Here is a 21,593-nt window from a genome sequence, read left to right on the forward strand (position 1 = left end):
GTGCATTCATGAAACCAAGCCCTGAAGGATTACTGTGATGCTGCTGGTGAGTCACAGTCAAGGTTTTCTCATGATGAATGCGTGTTTTTGTGGTAAATAACATTCGGTTTCTGTGTTGAAGACGTGCTATTCCTTCACATAGACACACTCAGTACATAAACCCCAGGTGTTGATTTTGAGAATCAGCGCCATTCCCCCTTCAGGCGTGTGCAGTAAATGGTAAGATGTGATTTCAGATGTGACATATGTACTTTTGAAAGATGGGGATAAGCGGCGTGTATGACAGCTGCAAACTTTTCCCCTGCACTGGCTTTGCGGCAAATGCTCTGGATGTGATGCAAGAATGAAGCAAAAGTGTTTTAGGACATGACTGGATTAGCGAATAGGGATGATAAAAGAGGTAGACACAGGCACAAACCTGGTCTGTGAGGATTCGAGGCTTAATATCAGGAATGGCACCCCCTCTCAGCTCATCTTCCACAGCCATGAGTCTGACAACAGGGAAATAGAAACAAACATACCGGTTGACAAAAATAGAATAATGAAGCCGGTGTTCTTCATTTTTACTGTAGGATTATGCGGCCATATGATGATATTAAGGTCTTGACATGTTTGTGGGCACATTCAGCCATCCTCAGAGCTGCCTGAAGCTGAATCAGAGCCTCCCGAGGCTCTGATTCAGCTACTGAGGAAGTTCACATTCAACTGCGGAGATAGAGAATTTGTGAAATGAGTGTGTTTAAGACGGTTAAGTGTACACCCATCTTTTCATATGGGTTCAACCCAATGAGATGACATGTTAGCTTTGTGCATTTTGTAAAAATGTAGCTTTCAGAAAGGAATTTATTGTGGTACACCAGCATCTCATTAGTTATAAACTCAACTTCATTCCAAGTAGTATTTGCCCCAAAGCTATCATCTTTGTTATTCTGGCCTGGTTTCCTCCTCCTTTTAATACTTACTACAGTAAAATCAATGAGTGTTAAATAAATAACTTGACACATAACCACACCAGAGGTGTTTACATTGATATTCTAGTTTAATGGGTGTGAAGTTTCTGGCATTAGTTATATTTAAATGTACCACATTTGGGAATTATGCCTAATTTGCTTTGTGTTTGAAGGTTTGAGATTATCTCGACTCTACTCAGCAAGTAAACGGTACCCTGTGGAAACAAAAGTCTGATGCCATTTAACCAATGTGGAGAAAGGAGAAAAACAAAAATAAAACAAGAACAATAATGATGCTGTGTATGCGAGTCACATCTCAAATGGTGGAAAACTGCAAAAACAAAATTAAAGAAAATACTGGCAGCTCTCAGTGCTTCTCCTCAGCCCCCTGGTAGATGCAATTATGATATCAATTTCAAAATCCTACCTTTTTCTTCATCAAACTCACAAGATTATTAGAAAACTTGACCTCTGTCCTTAAATTTGAGAACACTGAGAATCAAACTCAGAATAATAATGAGTTTTAGTAGATGCACCTATGGTTTCAGTTTTAAACTCTAATGTCACCTCGTTCTGTAGTTACGGCATTCACCAATACCCCATCAGTCTTTTACTGCTGATATATAGCAGCCGGATAGATGTAGTCATACTAAGTGTTAGCAACATCAGGAAGAAGGAACATGAGAAGCCTGAGAAATACCAAGGGCTGCGAGAGGAGCTTGAGAAGATGTGGAGGGTGAAAGTAACAGTGGTCCTAGTAGTAATCGGAGCACTCGGTGTAGTGACTCCCAAACTGGGCGAGTGGCTCCAGCAGATCCCAGGAACAGCATCCGAGATCTCTGTCCAGAAGAGCGCAGTCCTAGGAACAGCTAAGATACTGCGCAGGCCTCTGGTAGAGGATAAAAGCTTGAAAGATACTAGGCCACCCACAGGACAAGTGTGTAATTTTTACATATATACATTTTTTTTTTCTTTTTTAAGTACTACACTCTTCATACCCTTTCTTGGACTTATTAAACAGAGCCAGCTGCTGATTGGTGAATAAACCTCCGATTACAGGTTATGCACAGCCAATATGAACGGTCTCCCTCGCTGTTAGTTTTTTTTAATTTTCCTGCAGTTTTTGTGACGAATGACACATTAGGTGGGAACGGACCATTAAAGTCTAACCACTCGCACAGATGGGATGTTTTAGTCTAATGCACTAGTGGCACATCTATAATAAATCTGTTTCCTTCGTTCTTTAATGCATTTTGTTTCATGCAGTGCTCCCAAAATTTCAGCCTTGCATACTTGTGAATATACAGCATGTATGTATAAGAGTGGCGTGTACATAGGTGGACTACATCTTATGCAGAAGGTGCAATGTGAAACAGATACGACTCTGCAAGGTGGTGTCAGGGGAGCATCGGATGGCAGTGTGTAGGTTGACACACAATCGAGAAGAGGAAGTGAGTAAAGACAAAGATTAAGTGATGGAAGTTGAAGAAGGAAGAATCCTGCACAGTGTTGGATGAAGAGTACAAAGGTGGTTGACATATTTGATGTGGAGATATCTAAGAGAGAGGGCAGAGCATTTATTGACCAGAGTGGTTAACTCGATTTTAGCACATGAGATGTCTAAGGAATGTAGAAGACATGCACTAGAACCAGTTTTAAAGAACAAGGGCGATGAGAAGAGATGTAATAACTACAGGGGGTGGAACAAAGCTCATGAGCCATACCATGAAGATATGGGAAAGAGTTGTTGAAGCTAAGCTGAGAAGAGGCTTGGAGTTGGTGGCACTAACTATAAGACAAGTGGTGGAGGTGGAAGAGCTGAAGATAAGATTTTCATTGGAAAGGACCAGAATGGACAAGATTGGAAATGACTACTTCAGAAGGATAGCTCGGGTTGAGCTTTCCAAAGAGGCAAGACTGACATGGTTGGACATGTGCAGAGGGAGGATTGTAGATCCATCGGATAAGAGACGCTGAATATGGAGATGCCAGGCAGGAGGAAAAGAGGAAGACCACAGAGGAAGTTCATGGATGTAGCTGAGGAGGACATGCAGAGTGCTGGGATGAGATGGAGGCAGATGATCCACTGTGGCTAATCCTAATGGGAGCAGCTAAAAGAAGAATACTTGTGATTATACCATACTGTGCATAAGGCTTGAGTGAACCCTCATTTCTTTATCTTTCGCTTTGAAGGAGGCCGACTTTCTTGATTTTTTAAAAAGTGATCTTTATTCAAGCATAACTGAAACATAGAAACTCAAGGGATGAATGAGTGTTGTGTCTATACATCATAGACAACTTATCAAAGAACCAATTTGAAATGGTTTCTTCAGGAACGTTGTTACTAGCAGTGTGTTCTCATTTTTTTCCTGTTGAATCTATGAAAAATGCCAACGATTGCACCGTTTGAGAGGCATAGAACATTATCGTTGAACCACAATGTTGATTCCTAAAAGAGCTTTGAGGAAAATCTCTCCTTGATATCTCCTTGACAAAAAAAAAGAGACATCAGGCCTAAAAAACATCTACAGCAGATGAACAGTATCTGAAAGTCTCATCCTTAAGACATACAACAAAAAAAAATCCAGCAAAAAACTGACACAGGAAGTGAGAGATGCATCTGGACCTTTGGTCAGTCTATTGTTTGTTCACTCAAGCCTCATCATAAATAATCTGAATAGAAGAGTGGCTGTCAAGAAGCCATTCTTAAGGAAGGTAAGCAGGAAGAAAAGGCTGAGGTATGGCAACAGGTCTTAAAGAGTGATGAATGAACCTCAAATTTGAGATAAATGTCTACAGTCATCTATAAATATTCAGAATTTAAGATAGCGTTATTAGAGATCGCATGAAAACTGAGATACGTAATATTAGTTTTGAGGTGCCATGCAATACTATCTGGACATCATAACAGCAACAGCTTCATTTATTAGCATGACAATGATCCCAAACACAGTGCCAATGCAGTAAAAGCCTACCTGGATAGAAAAACACACAGTGGAATGCTATCAGTCATGGATGGGCCTCCCCATTGCCTGGACCTTAACATTATAAAGCAGTGTAGGATCATGTTGACAGAAAACAGAACAAAAAAAGCAGCCAACATCCAAAGAAGAGCTCTGAATGTCCTTCAAGAAGACTGTAGAACTATTCATGAAGACTACTTAAAGAAATGACATGAAAGCTGCATCAAGGGGTTCAGGCTGTGTTGAAGAATAAAGGGGCAGGGGGGGTTAAAATTATATTAACTCTGTTAATTGCTACATCTATTTACCATTTTTCCAGGCAAAATATAAAGAAATGAGCAGCGCCTCAAAACATTTGCACAGTGCAGTATCCACTGTATGTGCTGTGTAACATGTGTAAAAATAGGTGGATGAATACACAAAAGGTGACGATCAGTTGATTTTACACAAAAAATCCACAGAGTCAAAGCAGGGGGCGTTTAGCTTGGCGTAAAGAGTTTTCAAAAGTAAGTGAGTAAGTAAGAAATACATAGTGAAAGCCTCTGAATCCTATAAAAAAAAAACAAAAAAAACAACAGAAATCTAAAAACTAATGCTAACGCTACGGTTAAGCTAATGCTAACTGTCTCCAATCTTCTCTCTAAACTCTCTGCAAGAAAGAAAGAAAACATGTTTCCCAAAATGCTGAACAATGATACATGTGGCATGACGCAAGCTGCATTTCAGTACTTAATGTTTAGTCATAGTTTGTGAAGGTCTTTGAGTTTAGTTTCGAATGGCATTTAATGCTGCTTCCTCCACTCAGCCGAGCGGTGTTATTCTGAGCTTCAGAACAGCTAGAGGCAATTTCTGGAAACCTAGAGAAGCTGGTGACCATCTTTTAACCACCTTTTAGAGCTTCAGTCTACAGCTCGCAGTGCTTTTAAACAAAATGGACTGCTAATGACAGAAGTCTTTATCTGACCAGGTCCAATGAGTGTTGAGTGTAACCCATGCTAAAAGCACCATTTCTGTTTCATCGCACTCCACTTTACAGTTAGATATTTTATTGTGATGTTGGGCATTATTTTGAAACTTAGTGTTGACTTAAAGTTTTGGTTATTTCATGAATTTAATAGCAACGTGTGCGAGCCAACTAAAAAAAAAATGTATATCAGTGTGATAAATCTCATTAGCGCGATGAAGCCCGGCAGTAACTGGCACAGCCTCACGTCTACCAGCCTGAGCTTGAACGCCACACTAATCACCTGTTGATGATGCCTTTGATTTGAGAGTCCTTCTCCATTTGCTGCTGCTTCAGGCGGCGCTCGCTGTCTTCCAGGCGGTTCTGATACTGCTGCAGGATCTTGTTGGTCTGTTGTTCCTGCGACAGAAGTCGCTGCTCGTATTCTTCAAGTTTGCGATGAGACATCTTCAGTCGCTCCTTTAACGAGTGAATTTCTTCTTCGTATTCTCTAACCTGAAAGAGTGAATGAAATAATTGCACTTCACTCATGTCATTATTGGTATTCCGAAAAAAAAAAAAATCCTGAATGATGAGTGATTTTATCCATGGAGACGACACTTTATTGTTCAGTTCTCTTTTATGTTGAGCAACAAGTGGGATAAATGTGAAGTGGAGTAGTGTTGGGCTTTAATGTGCACCAGTTTCAATCTCTTAAGCACTGCATTGTTTCTAAAATAGGCGCAAGTGTGGGAGTTATTCATTATACAAAATGCTTTCTGCCAATACCCCTGCATAATTGTGTTAAAGCTCCAATCTGGAGGCAAGAGAAGCATGCATATGTATAAAAATCAACTGCACTCTTTTTATATTTAGCCAATCTTCCATTTGAGGTCATCTCCTTGTGCACCTCTGGGCTGCTTCCAGCGTGGCTGCTATTTTTACAAGTCCTGTTCTGACCATTTGTGCATATGTGTGATTTCACAAGGGAACTCAAACTTGTGCACAGAGCAAATATCAAATTCTGCATCAGTCTGATTCAACTGATCCACACAGAAATGAAAGATCCTCACACACCAGTTTGTCTTTTTGTTGATTTTTACTGTGTTGTACAATTTGTACCCTCAGGGCCAATCTGTCAGCGCAGTATCCTAAACATTATGAGGCATCTGAGGGAGAACATTTGGTTGACGACCTCAGCTGTGACAGATGCCAGCATACGACAGTCCTCCCGCATTCATTGACTTTTAAAAAAAAAATTGCATTTTTTGTGTTTGTTTTATTTTTTTAAACATAGCAACACAATATTCAGTCATCACCATGCTTTATAATAATAATAATAATAATAATAATAATAATAATAATAATAATAATAATAATAATGGATTGGATAGTGCTTTTCAAGGCACCCAAAGCGCTTTACAATGCCACTATTCATTCACTCTCGCATTCACACACTGGTGGAGGCAAGCTACGGTTGTAGCCACAGCTGCCCTGGGGCAGACTGACAGAAGCGAGGCTGCCATATCGCGCCATCGGCCCCTCTGGCCAACACCAGTAGGCAGTAGGGTAAAGCGTCTTGCCCAAGGACACAACGACCAGGGCAGAGAGCCCGGTGACCTTCCGGTTACAGATGCGCTTCCCAACCCCCTGAGCCACGGTTGCCCCAAAATTTCTTTATAAGAAATTTGAATCTGCACAGCTGCTTCTTCTAAATTAAACTTCAGTTAAAGGATCCTGATCAGACACAATGAAGGAGATCCAACACACATCGCAGATGCACAAGTGGTCAGAATGTGACAGCAGTGATCAAAGTGATTCATGGCTACACAAGGATGACACCTTTACAGCCCTATAAAAAACTAAGTACATCTTTAAAGCTTCTATAGGAACTAAGAGGGTAAGCAGAGGGCAGGTGCTGCTAATCAAATGCACTTGATTAACTGATCTTCAACAACTGTGAGCTCTTCTAGAAAAGCAGAAGTTCTGGCAGTTTGCTGGTCTGGTGCATTCAGGTATTAGTAAACACAATGCCACAATCTTCCTCCGAGTGGACGTCCCAGCTATTTCATCCCAAGGTCAAATGGCAAAATGCTCAGTGAAATGACAAAAAACCCGAGAGATACATCTCAGACTTTACAGGCCGCAGTTATCCTGTTAGATGTTAAAGTTTATGACAATAAAATTTGAAAACGACTGAACAAGTACGGTTTGTTTGGAAGGGTTGCCAGAAGAAAGCCTGTTTTCTCTAGAAAGAATAAACCACAATACTTTCACAACAAAACCCTTTGCACAGACCAGACCAAAGTGCAGATGTCTGGCCATAATGACCAGCACCACGTTTTGCAGGAACCAAACACCAGCACAAAACACCTCATACCAGCTGTCAAGTGGTGGAAGGGTGATAATTTGTGCTGGTTTGCAGCCACAGAGCCTAAACACATTGCATTAACTGAGGCTACGTCCACACGTACACGGGTATTTTTGAAAACGGAGATTTTCTGTTTTCGTTTTAAAAAAATAATCCCGTCCACACATAAACGCAGAAATGAAGGAAAACGCTGCTATGAACATGCCAAAGCAGCAGGTGGCGATATATTCCTAACCGTGTAGAAATGTTGGCCAATCAGAAGTCTAGAAGCCTCAGTGGGAAATAGTAAACAAGGATGGAGCATAGAAGCAGAACCGAGTGGTATGTGTGGAGGGACAGTAACTATGTGTGTATATGTAAGCATTTAAACACTGCAGAGAGTACAATTAACAGTAACAGTATTGTAGAAATTCATTTCACCGAAACAATAACGTGGCGCACAGTGTGACGTCAAAAAAGGCGCACACCTTTGATGCTGCGTTTTCTGTTTTTCTCATCCACACATAAATGCAAAAACTGAGTTTTCAAAAATATCCACCCTGGCCGGAGTTTTTAAAAATCTCCGTTTTCAGTGACCGAAAATGCCGTTTACGTGTGGACGAAAGGTGCAAACGTTATGTGTATTATTTGAAGAGGTGTAGGGGGGAAAAAATTGCTAACCCTTTCCAGCCGTGACTCATCCATACTCTTTGAGTACTCTTTGAGTTGGCCCTCACGGTCCGGCCGCAGGCTCTCGATGTCAGCAGAGAGATGTGGCATGTTGGACACCCAGGCAACCGTCCGCTCATTCAGGGACGGGGTGTTCAAAGTGGACTGAGAACCCTGAAACAAGCACGTATTGGTCTAAGTAGTTAGATTCTGTCCCATGACATTTAACAGTGATTCTTGTGTATATTTTTGTTGTTTTGAAACTCACCTGCTTATTGACGACTGGCTTGAGCAGATGCTGCTGTGGCGGCTGCAGCTGTGACTGCTGAGGCTTCTTGGTGCTTTTTGTGGGCGTGTCCGTTGCCTCCTCTGCGCCTGCCGGCGGGACTTGGTTCTCTTTGGCGGAGCTCGTCTGGTACGGGAGCCCAGGAGCCGGACTGTCTGTCACCGACAGCTGCCCGTCCTGCTGCGTCTGCACCGTCGGCTGCTGCGTCTGCTGCTGCTGCTGTTGTGGCTGCTGCTGAGCCTGCCGGGATTTTGGCTGACTGCCGCTCGAGTTTGTTTCAGAAGAGTTAAGGAGGAGGTTTCTGCTCTGAGGACGGACCTTTGGAGGCGTGGAAGTGGCCGGGGTGTTAATGGACCGCTGGGACTTGAGGTGCTGGGCGGCGATGGATGTCTGGCGGACAGGATGGACTGTGGTGGGAGGCGTGGCCAAAGATGCAGGCGTGCCTGTGCCTGTGGGTGTCTGAGATGTGACGCCCATCAGGTGCTGCTGCTGAAGAGACTCCTAAGAGAAGAGGAGAATTAAAGGCAAATAATTAATAATACTCACTCAACCTTTCTGACTTATTGAACAGAGGTGCATGTGAAAACACAAAAGCAGCTGATTGGACATCAGCCTGTCTTTAACCTTTACTTTGCTCTGTATTTAATGGCTACTACCTCAGTGCCACACATATTAATTGAAACCCAGGGTTTCTGGGTTCAGCCTTCAGGTGAGTATATAACCACCAAAAGCTGATGTTTCGTTCTGACACTGGAGACATAAACACACCCGCCCCAGTTAACCCGAGAGGTGTGGATGGTCATGAATAGCCATTTAGTGTTAAAACATCAGACGTATGCATATGAATAAACAGATAGATGGATAGAAGGAAAGGTAATGAATTCATAAAGCACTCTCCTGATTACACCATCTGCATTAATACGCAGGAGGCTTGTGATGTTTGTTCCATTAAAGCCCACGCATCAGGACAGAAATAGCTCAACTACATGACACCGTCATTAAACGCTATCATTTTACACAGATGTCATAGTAAACTTGTCACTGTGATGGATCAACAGCCCCAAAAAGCCAAAAAGTTCACTACAAGCCGTTTCATTTACATTTTTTGTAAAATGCGAGAATCTCTAAACTCTATTAAACAAATGGCAGTTTAACTTAATTGCTTTAACTCAAGTTTTCAATCTTACGACACAGACTGATTAATAACTACCCGCGTAGTATCTGCATTTCAACACTTTTTCCTGCCCTATTGACCGACCGCGAGTATCCAGCTCCGTCGAAATGAGGACACAGTGTGTGATGGATGTCAAGCGCTCTATAAAGTTCAGCAGAGCAGGCGAGTGAATGATACTTCAGTGCGTTGTCTGTAGCCTGTCAAGTACCCTTAGGTTTCTGTCGCATTTGCATATCATGCAGCTCAGGAAAGGGCCATTTAAAAAAACAAAACAAAAAAACATTTGAGCTTTATATGCAATCTGACAACCAGTCTCAACACAGCGAAAACAAAAGTGCAAGGAGGACCTAATGGACTCCAAATGCTAATCTGAATTCAGTGACTCAGTCGAGGTGTTAAACTCACACTAAGAATAAATGGCAAGCCTCTAAGTATGTTAGGCAATTTGGCTGGGAATTACAAAAAAACAACCAAAACAATACAGATCTTTTTTAACAGAGCTTGGCTGTGGCCGTCCTCATCACAACATGCAAAAGACGCGGTAGTGATATTTTAAATCATATATTTAGGGAATTAAAAAAAAAAAAAAAAACTTGTGCAACTGTTCTGAATCACCTCCTGTTGCTCTATATTTGCTAGGAAAGTGGGAAATTGGCGAAGCATTTATTCAAACATGGAAATACATGGAAATGCAATATATGAGGTAAAAACTGCTATATAATTCTAATGAGCTAAAAGTCAGTGTTCGGTATGACCATGGTTATTCTTCAATGCAGCCTTAACTAACTGACAAAGCTTTATTATAATTTCTTTAAGTATTCGGCATGAATAGTTCTCCAGGTTTCTTGATGGACATTCACGGCTCTTTTTGGATATCTGCTGCCTTTTATTCTGTTTTATGCCAAGATCCATGACTGACAGTGTGCCATTGTGAGTTTTTCTATCCAGGTATGCTTTTACTGCATTGGCAGTGCATTTGGGATCATGCTGAAAAATAAGGCTGGTTTCCAGATAACATTGCATGTCTATCAATTTTAACCAAATCTGCAACACCAGTGGCAGAAATGTAGCCTCAAACCATGACAGAGCCTCCACCATGTTTTACAGATGACTGTAGACCCTCATGGTTGTCACTCCCCTGAGCTCGTCCATATATAATGACGATAACTTGAACCAAAAAATTACAAATTTTTTACTCAATCGGACCTGTTGTCATTGATTTTCAGTCCAGTTGTGTAATCTGGCATACCGAAGTCTTTTCTTCATGTTTCCTATCTTTAATAATGGCTTCTTCACAGTCACCCTTCCACCGAAACGATTTCTGATGAACAGCAGTTAAACTGAAGGCCCAGATACTTCCTTCAGGTCCTGTGTTAGCTCTCTGCTGGATATTTTCCCCGTTTCTTCAGATACTGTTCATTTTTTGCAAATAATTTTTTAGGCCTACCGCTTCTTTTTCTGTTGTCCTCTTGTTCAGTTTCCTCAGATTTTTTTAAGGACGCACTGCACACCAAGCTAAGATATGCCAAGGTTACAGCTAATCAGTCTTTGGGAATCACCTAGTTGTTGCAAAAATATTTTGCTTTTGGGCCTGACAAATTGCGTTATCTTTGGCATTTTTCACTGATTTAAATACAGGGAACAAATGATGTGTCTATAAAAACAAAGTAACAAAATGGCAAAATATAACATTTAAATTATTTTTTTGCTAAGTTATATGTTGTGTGTAGCAAACACTGGTTTATCCCTTGAGTAAGTTGCCTTTTTATGCCTTAATGATTCATAGTTTAGAGTTAAGTGAATCACAAAAACCAAACAAAACACTCCTCTGGTTTCTTTTTCACTCATTTTCAGTTCAGTCCTTGTACCTGACCATTTTCAAAGTCCAAAGAAAGCCTGGTGAAGTACCGCTCAAGACCATTTTTGAGAAAAAGTGAAAAAAAAAATGAAAGTCTGGTTCCTTGGAAGCAAAAATATAAAGAAACAAAGTGTTACTCCAGACATTTGCACATTGCTGTATTACAACACAAAATGATACCCGTTTTAACAAAAATAGCCAGCACAAATGCATTGTTTATATTTTTTTTTAAATTAATATATTCTTTTAAGAAACAGAGGGGTGCAGTACTATTTAATGCTTTAAATCTACTCTGACATCTCCAAGGAGAGCAGACGCAAAACATGCATGTAAAACAATGAAAACACTGATGACAACAGATAAAGATGGCATGAAAGGAGGAGGTTGCAAAGTGGCTTGCAAATACAACTGTTGTCAGGCTAAAGCAGCTTAAATAGTAAGTCCTCTAAGAGATTTGCTTCATATGAGATCAGAAAAATCAAAAAGCATCAGATGAGCCACCATATAATCTTTGAAAACTCAAAAAAATCCTCATATTTAAAAATTTTCCAGTCTAATTTTTTTGATGTATAGAAATGGCTGCAAATTCCTAAACAGTTAATGACATACATTTGTTAAATCCCTTGAATTAAAGCCCAAACTCTGGACTTAAATCACGTATTATGGATTATTTAATTTAAAATCCACTGTAGCTGTCTTCAGAAGCAAACTGCAAAAATGTAGTCACTGTCCCTATACTTATGAGCCTAACTGTATATGTTTTGCTGTTATTTATGAAAGCCAAAGAAACATCAAACTTTCTTATTCTATGTGTCAGGAAAAATTAGACTCCTACCTGAACCTGCAGCGACAGCTGGTGCCAGGCATAGTCATTGCTCTGATTCTGCCGGGTGAAATCATCACTGTAGCTGTGTGAGTGGACGATGCTCGGCTGTACCAGACTGCTCTGTGACCGCAGGGCGGACAAGTCCTCGCTGCGAGAGAAAGCACTGTTGCCAAAGGCCGGTGGGTAGTCGTGATGGCCATTCTCAGGCTCAGGGGCGAGGAGAAGAGGAGGGGGAGGCTGGGCCGACTGAGCCGGGGAGTTCTGGGCGGCCAGATGGAATAGTGGGTTCTGGAAAGACAGGGGGAAGTGCATAGCTGCTGCCGCCTGCTGCTGTTGCTGAGAGATGGATTCGGTCGGGCCCCCTACATGACCCATCTGGCTTATTCTCAGACCAGAGCCCGCTGAACCACTCGGCAAATGCCCGCCCATACGAAGAGGACCGCCGAGGTTCCCAAAGCTGTGGCCGAGACCTGCGATGGAGGCCTGAGAGGAGGTGAGCATGTCTCCCACAGAGTTCAGGTTGGAAATGCTGTTCATACGAGAGTCCTGAAGGTCCATCATAGACACACTTTTGTTTACACTGTGGACCTGAGAGACAGAAGAAAACAATACAGCACCAAAGAGAAGCATAGATACTAATAAATAGCTTTTTTTGGCTCATGGCAAAGAAAATATATGCCTATATGTTGCTTTTAGGATGACCATCTGTCAAGATGGGAAAAACAGCTCTGGGACCAATCTGAAGCTCATAGATATGGTTACTAATGTGGACTGTCCCTTTTAAATAACGAACAACCAACCAATTTGTTGTCCGACATGGGACGCCACTGACTGTTAACAGGGTCTGAATTTCTCAGACTCTAATAGAGTCATTAGCGGTTTGTTGTTTCTCCTGGGTGGTATGAACAAGTGTGGCAGTCTGGCATCCATGAAAAAAAAAGATTTTTGAAATTTATCACACATGCAAGGTGACTGACCCACAGTACCTTCGGATCAGGTTCTGTGATGTCCGAGCTGCTCGTGCAGTACGCAGGGCTTGATCGAGCCAGGGGTGGGCGGGTCACATAGAACACTTCCCTCGACGAACGAAGGTCGCGTTCAGCGTGCCGCCTCATGTTCAGGTTAGACGTGAGGGATTCTACAGCTGACACTCCAGTAGTGGGGGACGGCAGGCGAGAGATGTCTATTGAACTAAAGAAAAAATAAACAGACACCTTACCAAAGAGCTCCATCAAGATATTTCTGCTCATTATCTTCGATTATCCCATTTGATTGTCATGTGGCTTTGGCTCAGGTGGTAGAGCAGTTCAGCAGTCCAGCAACTGCAGAGCTGGCAATTTTTTTTCCTTGATACAAAGGAGGTATTTTAATATTGTAACCCCTGTTTATTGCTTGTATTGATTTAAACTGATATATATATATATATATATATAAAAATCTGAATAATCAGATAAATAGCTTAAATTTTTTCCGAAGTGTAGCAGTCGAATTTGAAATCTCACATTTGAAACTAAATAAAAGTGAGCTTTTCAGTAGTGAGTGATCCAGCAGGGTAGAATGGGTGACACACAAAATGAACTCTAGAACCATAATTTCCACACCCCATCTGAAGTACAAAAAAAATAAATAAATAAAAACTGTATACGTAGGGAGTATTTATGGGAAAAGTCTTAGTTTTCGATTTTGGCGGACTGATTTTATTTTCCTACTAGACACTAGAGGCCTTGTAGCAAGTCATGCATTACAACTATAAGAGTACAGTATACACTATAGAAAAAAAAAAAAACAATTATCTAATCCGACGAATGATTTCTGTCAGTGTGATACCTCTTGGAGTTAACGCCGGCAGGTGTGTCATTCCTGATGTTGACTTTCCAGGTGTTTCATCACTGTCCTCTTAAATTTGCAATGAGCAGATTTTAAATGAATTTTTACAGTTTTAGTTCTGGTCTCGTCCCTAACAAATAAAATGTTTGGTAAGGTGAATTTAATTGCAGTCATTGTGGAGGAATTTGGGTCCACTCTTTTGAAGTTTGCAGGCATTTCTTCATGCACGGCTCTTTTAAGGTCTCATCACAGCATTTCAGTCTGATTAAGGTCTGGACTCTCTTAGAGATTCACTGCTCTGCTTAGTGTTCATTGTTATGTTGCATGACCCAATTTCGTTTTCAAATCTAGAATATTTTGGTATACAGACGAGTTCATGGTTGATTCACTGACTGCAAGGTGCCCAGGACATGTGTCCACAGGACAAACCCAAATCATCACCACTCCACTGTCGTGCTTAACAGTTGGTATGAGGTTCTTTTTGCAGATATGCTGTGTTTGGTTTTCTCCAAATGTGGGGCTGTGCATTACATTTAAACATCTCATTCTGGTCTCATCAGTCAAAAGGACATTTTCTTGTTCTTGCTCAATCTTTTTCTAATTGTACTGTCATGAATTTTAACATTTGACATGCTAACTGAGGCCTGTAGACACTAAGATGTAACTTTTTGTTTTGTTCTTTGTGCAGAGAAACTAAAAATAAGTTTCCAGCATTGCGTTTAACACACACCTGAATGCTCCAGACCAGCAAACTTTCATAAAGCTGATCACACTTGCTGATAATCAGTCAATCAGGTACCTTTGATTAGCAGCAGCTGACTGCTACTTACCCTCCTGTGTAAGCAGTAAGGGTGTACTTATTGCACAGTCGTGTGCAAATGTTCTTTTCACATGACTGCACTTTGCGTTTAACAAACACAAAATATGCGCCACAAAATGTAATCACTGTTATTCATGTTAAAGGGCCATTTAGACAGGCAGTCATGGCACAACAGTCTCTTGACAATCTGACAGTGCTAGCATGAATGAAAGCACACAGGGAAAAAAGCTTAGGCAGGAGAGTCCGGGAACAGATGGTGCCCACATTTACTGATTGATAAAATACTTTAAAAGCCTGAAGAGGTGCATTAGCATTAGCATTAGAGGCTCTTAGAAATACACCCGTGTAGTCCTGAGCTAATAAAAACTCTCTTATTATGTATTCTTGGCCTTTTTATGTGTTGTCGCTAATTACACCCTTGTGAAACTGTCTTTATGTGGGTTGAGTGAGCATAATATATATTGTCTTGATAGAGTCACAGCGGGGACTGATCCTGCTGTGGCTTTGTTCCCTTTGGGTGTATGCAAATATATTTTCATGTCCAGAATCGCTGACAAGAAAAAAACACAAACACAAGAAGGTACCTGTTTAAGTCACGCATCATAAGACTTTGGAAATCAGAGGACATAAGACGATTGAAGGACGGGCGGGAGAAGAGTCTGTCCTTCGGTCGGTCCGGCTGGTGATTTGTCGGCATGTGAAGCTGCGGGTTCCTCAGAGCGACGCTGATGTCGTTCAGCAGTCGAGGCAGGGGTCCAAGTTTGAGTATAGCATCCTGCAGAACGGACAGGTTTTCAAAATCAAGAATAGACAAAAAGCTCAAATGGTTGCAAACAGCAGTTCCCACACTCTTTTTTATTTTCCCGCTGCAGGCTATTTTATTGACCATGTTTTAGCAGCACTGCCAACTGGGAGAAAGATCCAACCGGAAAAAAGACGAGATAAAAAGGTAAAAGGAATTATGTTGTGTATTGATGAGCTAGGTTTTAATTCATTATACTGCTGGTGAAGGCTTGACAGGGAGTGATTTTAAAAAAGGGCGCAGAGACAGGAAATTGCCATACAAATATCTTAAAGCTATAATAAATATTTATTAGAGATTCAATGAAACTGACTCATATTCTACTTTATTAAACAGGCAGCCAGTCCACACATCACATCAGTCTTTTGGGGGTTTTTAATCGTGTGTTCCAGCTTTCATTTATAACTTGCATCCTTTCACTCAGGGGTCTTATTGACAGCTCCATTCAGCTAGCTAACTATCAGGAAATTGAGCATTGCACAATTCCTGACATGTTTACGGATTCAGAGGGCCACCACAGGGCGAGAGGTGGACAGATGACAAGTCTTGTAGGGCTAACACACAAAGATAGACAACAATTCATGCTCATATTCACACATATGGCCAGTTCACTTAACCCGATGCATGTCTGTGGACTGTGAGAGGAAGTTGGAGTTTAATTATAAAACCAATTATATCTCAGTTTTTAGAATGCTGATTGCTCTCCTGTGTTTGTCAGAAAACTATGGTTCACTTTCCACTAACAACAACTTTCAAACAGACACTAAATGTTTATTTGAACTCATCGAGTTATTCCACCTACCTTGCTAAGCTGGCCCATGACTTCCCACAGTAAGCTGTGGAGCATGGATAACTCTCTTCCGAGGTCAATGTAGCCCTCAAACCCTCCTGCGTTTCCTCCAGTGTCCAAATTGGAAATCTCATAGAGAAACTGCTGCATGGAGCCCCACTCCATTTCCAGGAACTCATTCATGAAATACATGTATTCCTCCTTTGGTCCAAATCTGCACACACATCACAGGCAACATTTGTAGGACACGTGAAGACAAGAGAAGAATTTGGAAACACGCTGCGCGCTCTGTTAGCGGATCTAAAGCGTAGGGTTTGAGCTGTTACAGTTTTATATGAAATACACTCAAAAGGCTCGTTGACTTTCTTGTTGTTCTGTAATTCTGATATTATGAGTGTGTTACAGCACGCTGCACCAAATAATGCGCAAATCACTTAACTCTAATGTTTAAATAAATGCAAATGTTGTATTTTATGTTTGCAACATGTGTCAAAAGAGCCAGGACAGGGGTATGTTTACCACTACATTGCATCACTTTTTCTTATAACGGCACACTGTGAGCATTTGCTAACCATTTTCCTATTCTTGCTTGATGTAGGAATTCAGCTGCTCAGCAAGTCAGAGCACCTTTGTAGCATTTTTCATTTTGAAATGCATCAAATGTTCTCAGCGGGTGACGAGTCTGGACTGCAATCACCGGTTTTGCAACTGGATTCTTGTACTACAGAGCCATGCTGCTCTAATGCTCTAATACATGCTTAATGTGTTTTGTCATTGACTTATTGTAAAAAAAAAAAATAAATTAATAATATTCAAACAAACAAAAACTAGACCTTCCCTAAAAAGATTATATCTGAATGGTAGCATGGGTTTGCTCCCAAAAGCTGCATGTAGCATTCAGGAAGCTTTTACAGAAGTGTACTATTTCACCCCCATACCATCACGGATGCTGGCTTTTTAACTTTATACCAAAACCAAGACTCTCTCTTTTGGCTTCTTTCATAGTTTCCAAAAAAAAGTTTTTAATCAGACCACATGACAGTTTTCTTCTTTGTCTCATTTATGTTTTCCCTTTAATTGGTGCAGTTAATGACGGATTAAGACACCTCAACATGTGTATCAATAAAGATGTGGTTTAACGACCATTGCAATTGGTTCCGAGTTTTTCCGAGCGTAGCTTCAGTAAGTAAACTGGAAGTTCTGGAAGTGGGCCGGAAACCCCTCCCTTCAGGAAAGAAAAAAAAAGGGTTACCCTTAATAGGCAACCAAGCGGGAAAGAGCTAACATGTGTTTGTGGATGCATAGATGTTTAGAGCAGGGGTATCAAACATAAGGCCCGAGGGCCAGAATTGGCCCAGCAAAGACTGAAATCCAGCCCACTGGGCACCTATGGAAAATGTCAAGGAAAGCATAAATTTTGGACTTTTACATGTATTTTAATAGGTTTTACAGCTTTATCCACTGATAGAGACCATCCCAGGGTCTCAGAGTGATTTAGTAGAGGTAAAAAATTAAATGAGAGAAAAGTCCAAAAATTTAAATAAAAAATTTCCCGGAGGTCTTTTGTTTTGTTTTGTATTTTACAGTGTGTCCACTTTTTTTTCTTTTAAGTGATTTTTTAATTTTCTGTTTCATAATTATAGGGCAGTCTGGGGAATTAACTACTAGAGCTTTTTCTGTAATTTTTCATATTTATTTCTTACATTTTAAGCCCAAACAAGCATATTGATTTATTTTAATTTACTACAGCAGCATCTTGTTATCGTGTAGAAAAACTGAGATGTGCTGTTGAAATTGCAGTGCTTGTTCTTATATCAAGATATATCAGGGATTAAATCTGTAGTTAAACTTCATTACACTGACAGAAAGGGGAGTTTTACTGGTCTTGAATGAAAGTGTGCTGTATGTGGCGCACGATATAAAATGAATTTGACATCCCTGGTTGTTGAGTGTAGTGACAGAATCACAGTTTTTAATGTTGCATTAGTTGGTAACCTTAAACCTCACAGAAGGAGATTTCCCTTGTTTCTCTGAACCTTTTAAAACATTTTATACAGTAGACATATTAAATACCTAAATTCTTATTTTAACTCAACAAACACTACTGTTAAATGATTTTACTTTGTATCTTATTACAAAAGTGTTCTGATCCAGCTTTGTTTAAACCATGTTGCTGGCATCAAATTTTAATAAGTAGAAGAACTGAAGATATTCTGCTTGATCGCCTGATTTTCAGTACGCTCGGTCCAGACTGGTCAGCCTTACGTATGTCGTATTACGAGCCTGCCTGTTTCATGGATGCACAACAAAGCACAGCAGGCAAATAGTCGCTCACACACCCACAGCCACACGCTATAAGCAGCCAGGTGTCGTTACAGTTTGGCTGTAGCCATTAGCACGTTCTTCACTCTGAGCGAGAAGTTCAGTAAGCAAGTAAACAGCGAGGGATCATCATAAAAATGTTCAAAACAACAAACATAATTACACACCTAATCAAACCCCCGGTGAACTTAGACATCTTAAAGACACTAATGAAGGCAAAGCAGTTAAAGCTAATGCTATCCAGAGCATTAGCTTTAGCTAAGGCAGCCACAAGCTAGCACTCTCGGTATGAGCGAAGGATCAAAGCAGTTTTGAAGAAAATTATGGAGGCAAGTGAGGAGGAGAAAAGGGTGGATTTTTATTGTTATATGAATATGTTGCACACACACTTTAAAAACTTATAACAGGAATCCTAGTGTGCACTTTAAGACACTCCAAATTAATGGCCTGCACTTTTCTGATCAAGTTCACCTGAAAATATTTGTACTGGATTAGTTCATAACTAAGGTCTCTTCAAAGATACTCTTTTATATAAAATGTGATTGGCTACTTTTGATGTTTTATTATATGTACGTGTGGAATTAAAAACTCAGAGTATGACTGGAAGAAATTACTTTCATTATCTCAGTGTCACCAAAGTGAGTCTCTTTTTTTCGGGTTTTTTTTTTGTTTTTTTTCTGTAAGTTGTTTGACAAAAAAGTGCCCATCCAGAAGGTTAAGTTTAATCAGTTAATTGTTTCAGGTCTGTAACTGTTAGAAGGGATAATTAAGAATAAGCCTGAGTTTCATCTTAAAAGTTATTTTTGGCATAACAGGTGTGACCTTGAGAGCACATCCTAAAGAGTTCTTTAAAGCCGTCAAATAAATTACCACTGTGTGTGATTTTGATGTCCTAATCACAGGGGCCTAGTTACGCCAGGGGAATTCGTTATGATGTTCAAGACAATTCTTTGAGTGCAGAGCGGTGGCTCAGAGTTCAGCGTCGGTGAGTAACAGCTTATAACCTGGCAGTCAAAACTGCAAATCTCTATTTGCGTGATGTCAGTCTGTGACACCCATCCCACCTAGCACAAGTGTCAGACGTCTGCAGATTTAAAACTGAACTGAATCAAATGAGTGTAACGTCACAGCTGGCGTAAGAGGGCAGGTGAATACAGACACTCACTTGCTGAAGCTGGCCAGGTTCTGCATCACCTTGGCTATGAGCGTGAGCGTGCGGGACGTGCGTTCAGCGGGATACTCCTGCATTAAGTTGAACAGGGAGGGTGACATGATGGCTGGGCACATGAAGCGAAGAAACAGAGAGGAGCTGATGAGGCTGTCAGCGAGATCCTCTCTTCCGCGCTCAGCACATCTGGCTCTCCATGAGGCAAAAACTTCTTTCAGCTCCCGGGGAAATATGCTGAAACAAGAACATGATTTTATTTCCCACTGTCAGGGAGAACAGCAAGACAAAATGCTATAGCTTATGCGAAACCCTTGGGAATTCAAGGTCAGGAGACTTAAAACATACAGAAAAGAGCAGTTTTCCTTGCTCAAAACAATGTATTTGTTCAGGGTTTATTTTAATAATTCAGTTTCTTTTCCTCAGTTTAAAAAATGTTTAATATCCTTTTTAACTGACTTCTACTTAATTCTGCAGCTTTCAAGGAAATTGAGAACATGACTCGTCTGGGCAAAATGGACGGCAGACTGAAAGTTTCAGTCCTCTGTTACTTTCAGGCACCAATTAATATGCAATGAGAACAGTTCTGCACATACAGAGCTTTCTGAGGGCACAAGACTGACCAGAGAGAGTTGATAATCTTGCAGAGTAGGAGCTCGCAGCACATTCGAAGGTTGGCTTGATGGTCAGCGAGGACTGATGGTGGGACACGCATGGGGTCCACCTCGCAGTTCTCCTCAGACTCATATAAGGCTCGAATAAAGTCACCTACAAAATGTAGATTACGTAGTCTTTACCTTTATAGGGAAAAAAAAAACTATATACAAAAAGAAGCTGCAATGACAACTGAACCTGCACACAACTGCACATACTGTACATTTGTTTCCTTTTCCCTAGAAAATGGCGCAACTAAAGTAAATAAATGTAAAACTGTGAATATAACACTGCTTTAATAATGGCTGAATCTTAAAAACATAAATATAAAATATGCATAGTTTTTACTTTACAGATTGTTTTATAAATGCAGAGGAGTATTTCAAGGATTAATAAAAGTGGTGCTGCACGCACACACAGAGATGCACAGCTTAAATTCTCAACATTCTTCATTTAAATAATGAAAAATAGGATGAAAGTGGAGATGTCTAAATGTGTTTGATTTTAGCTAGTTTTTATAAAAAAGAAAATCAGCTAGTCTAACTAGACTTGCATTAGTTACACTTGTCTTACACCGGACACCCCATTCATTTGTATTTTGAGATGTAAGCTAACAAAAAAGACATTTGCATTTAATGTTGTGCCACAGAAATCCTATTAAAATATAATTTGTCTCTGCTGATGCGACAGACTATTTTTCATAGAGACTGCATTTCTGAAATTGAGCCACAACAAACGGGAGTAATTGTGCATGTCACAAAAACAAGCACAACATCAAACAATGGCACAATCGGTTACACTAAATGCCAGATGCTACTTATGCATGAACTTGGCCTATTTTAGTAAGAAGTAAAAAGGTATTTACTTAGAGCTTCAAGCACACACACCTTCATTCAGTCAGCAGGGCACTGATAAAGCAGCCTTACCTATAGCCTCCTTGAGGTATCTGTGACCTATCAGTTTGAGGTACTCTTCCACGGCCTTTGTAGCGAGTGTGTTTTCCCGAAAGATCAAGTGCTCTCGCTCCATGAATCGATCCACCTCACACATCGCCATGTCTGACAGGAACTCCTGAGAAGAGATTACACTTACAGTGCAGCTGAGTACACATACAGTTAAGTCTATAAGACACTTTTGTTTCGTAGTTTTGCCTCTGTACACCACCACAGCAGATCTGAAATCAAACAATCATAC

The 21,593-nt window shown here is 40.6% G+C and overlaps 1 protein-coding gene across 6 annotated transcripts in view; it reads right to left on the reverse strand.

The window, feature by feature from the left end:
- LOC102313913 (ras/Rap GTPase-activating protein SynGAP-like) overlaps window positions 1–21,593 on the reverse strand; it is a 55,127-nt gene that overhangs the window by 5,482 nt on the left and 28,052 nt on the right. For 3 of the 6 annotated variants that reach the window (XM_042218907.1, XM_042218904.1, XM_042218905.1), the window contains 11 exons: window positions 21,326–21,470; window positions 20,369–20,513; window positions 19,746–19,982; window positions 16,271–16,472; window positions 15,251–15,441; window positions 12,997–13,210; window positions 12,029–12,607; window positions 8,144–8,662; window positions 7,888–8,049; window positions 5,161–5,372; window positions 419–491 (listed from right to left, as the gene is read on the reverse strand). In XM_042218907.1, the coding sequence (XP_042074841.1) occupies window positions 419–491; window positions 5,161–5,372; window positions 7,888–8,049; window positions 8,144–8,662; window positions 12,029–12,607; window positions 12,997–13,210; window positions 15,251–15,441; window positions 16,271–16,472; window positions 19,746–19,982; window positions 20,369–20,513; window positions 21,326–21,470 (2,679 nt within the window). The remainder of the gene's footprint in view (window positions 1–418; window positions 492–5,160; window positions 5,373–7,887; window positions 8,050–8,143; window positions 8,663–12,028; window positions 12,608–12,996; window positions 13,211–15,250; window positions 15,442–16,270; window positions 16,473–19,745; window positions 19,983–20,368; window positions 20,514–21,325; window positions 21,471–21,593) is intronic. The other 3 variants (XM_005917557.3, XM_014332153.2, XM_042218906.1) reach the window with 2 other exon arrangements.

Source organism: Haplochromis burtoni, unplaced genomic scaffold (genome assembly GCF_018398535.1).
Source record: "Haplochromis burtoni strain Fernald_Lab_line unplaced genomic scaffold, NCSU_Asbu1 Contig_25, whole genome shotgun sequence".
Lineage (NCBI taxonomy): Eukaryota > Metazoa > Chordata > Actinopteri > Cichliformes > Cichlidae > Haplochromis > Haplochromis burtoni.